This window comes from Entamoeba invadens, assembly GCF_000330505.1.
Source record: "Entamoeba invadens IP1 unplaced genomic scaffold scaff_1105074726317, whole genome shotgun sequence".
NCBI classification, from domain to species: Eukaryota; Evosea; order Mastigamoebida; family Endamoebidae; genus Entamoeba; species Entamoeba invadens.
This window is the reverse complement of record NW_004440302.1, coordinates 42,595-44,554: the sequence shown is the minus strand read 5'-3', so window position 1 is coordinate 44,554 and position 1,960 is coordinate 42,595. Positions and strand designations below refer to the sequence as shown.

General features: G+C 37.1%; 1 protein-coding gene across 1 annotated transcript; it reads right to left on the bottom strand.

Moving 5' to 3' along the window:
* Window positions 1-4: 4 nt before the first annotated feature.
* EIN_233560 (protein kinase, putative) lies at window positions 5-1,954 on the bottom strand (the record flags this gene model as incomplete). Its single annotated transcript, XM_004256088.1, has 1 exon — window positions 5-1,954. A coding segment is annotated over one exon (1,950 nt), but the record flags the coding sequence as incomplete, so codon positions are not given.
* Between the last annotated feature and the right edge of the window lie 6 nt (window positions 1,955-1,960).

The window sequence follows — 1,960 nt, the reverse complement described above, 5'->3', positions numbered from 1 at the left end:
ACTCTTAGTAATACTTCTCGACTTTTGCTGATATACTTATCTGAATTTTAACACTATTTTTGCTCATATTCCCAACACAGAAGACTTGATGAGTTTCTTCCTCAATTGGAATTTCTGTGTTTTCCAAATTCAAATCAATTTCCCTTGTCGACACGCAAATCCCATTCTGCAGCGCCGTGAACTTCACATTCGATCGTTCCATCATAAAAATCGTAGTAGTCTGACTCACATTCTTTTGGTGCATTTCTTCAAGGACTTTTTTCGTCCCAAAAATGATGAGCACAACAATTCCACTTAAAATGAGTACCACAAATATCACAAGTAGTACAACAACCCACCACACCGCTTTCCTTTCACACAGAGTCCCCTCAGCATTCGGCGAATTCCAAAATTCACATTTCGTGCATTTCGACTCTTTCACTTCTTTACACTTCGCTATTTGTGAAAGACCAACACAACTCCCATTCAACAGTAAGACTAAAGACTCTTCACATGAAGTACACTTCGTCTGTGTTAAACTGCACGTCTTACAGGTACTCTCACATTTCGCACACTCATTCCCATTCACACTATAATACCCTTTCTCACACTGTAAACACCCACTCTGTGTTACTTCCACGTGACATCCAATTATATTGTTTTGCGGCAAACAGTCCCCTTGGTTTGTTTTATAGTTCGTCAAATTACACGTGAAACACCCATTCGCGGTGTTACACGTCGAACACTTCTCATCACAGTGAACACAGTCAAGTCCATTTCTGTAATACCCATCAACACACCTCACACACCCACTCCCAAAGGCCGCAAGTTGCTTGCACTTGTCCGTCAATTCATCTATAGAAACACATTTGTTACTCGACAAAAATTTGTTGTCCGAACAACTCAAACAGAACGTTGAACTTTCATAACACGTCAAACAATTTGCACTGCACGTTTCACAAAGTTGTGTTGTCTTGTTATAATAAAACTGGTCTTTGCACCGAAGACATCCAACACTATTCTGTTCTTCACAGTTCTCGTCTTCCTTTATAGAACAACTCCCACCATATAAAACGTATCCACTCACACACTCTTTGCACTTCCCATTCACCATATACAGACACTTCTCAATTTCTATAGAACACTTCCCATTCAAATCATTTGGGTTCTCACAATTTGTATTCTCACACTCCCCTTCTAAATTCATTGCACTCTGACTATCACATTTAATGGTTTTGTCTTCCTCACACAATTCTGAATGTTCATATTTTGCAGTACATTTCATACATTTTGTATTATTATTATTATTAATATCATTATTAATATAATACCCCTTTTGACATGTTACTATCACAGAGTCACTTGTTATTAAACTATTTTCATCTTTACTGTAACACCCCCCATTGCTATTTATATAATTCATTTTACTGTTACAAATTTGGCACTTCCCATCTATTTGTGTAACAAAACACTTCCCCTCCAAATTACACAAATTGTTTTCTAACGAATATCCAGTTGAGCATTTCACACACAAATTCGATTTCGTCAGAACGCAGTTACTATATACTACACATTTCCCAGTAATAACATGATATCCATTACTGCACCTTTCACATTCACTTTTACGTGTTGGACAGAAGATGCAATAGGCGTCGTCGCACTCTCGTTGACTTTCACATAATTTTGAAGTTCTGTTATACACTCCACTCCGACAGTATATGACGGGGAGGGGGAGTAACACTCCGTCCGTATTATATCCCGCGTTAAATAAAATCAATCCATTTGACACTGAAACTGTTGTTTCTGAAATAAAGAGGACTCTTTTTGTAAGTGCAAAAATAGTCATTTCAACAACGTCTTTCGCTGAAATGCCAATAACAAAATTGTCTGTTTTAAATAATGAAATTTGCGTGTTTCCAAAAGTGACACTTTCATCTCCAAATTCTTCTTCTCCTTTCAAAGTATTATTATTATACCTATT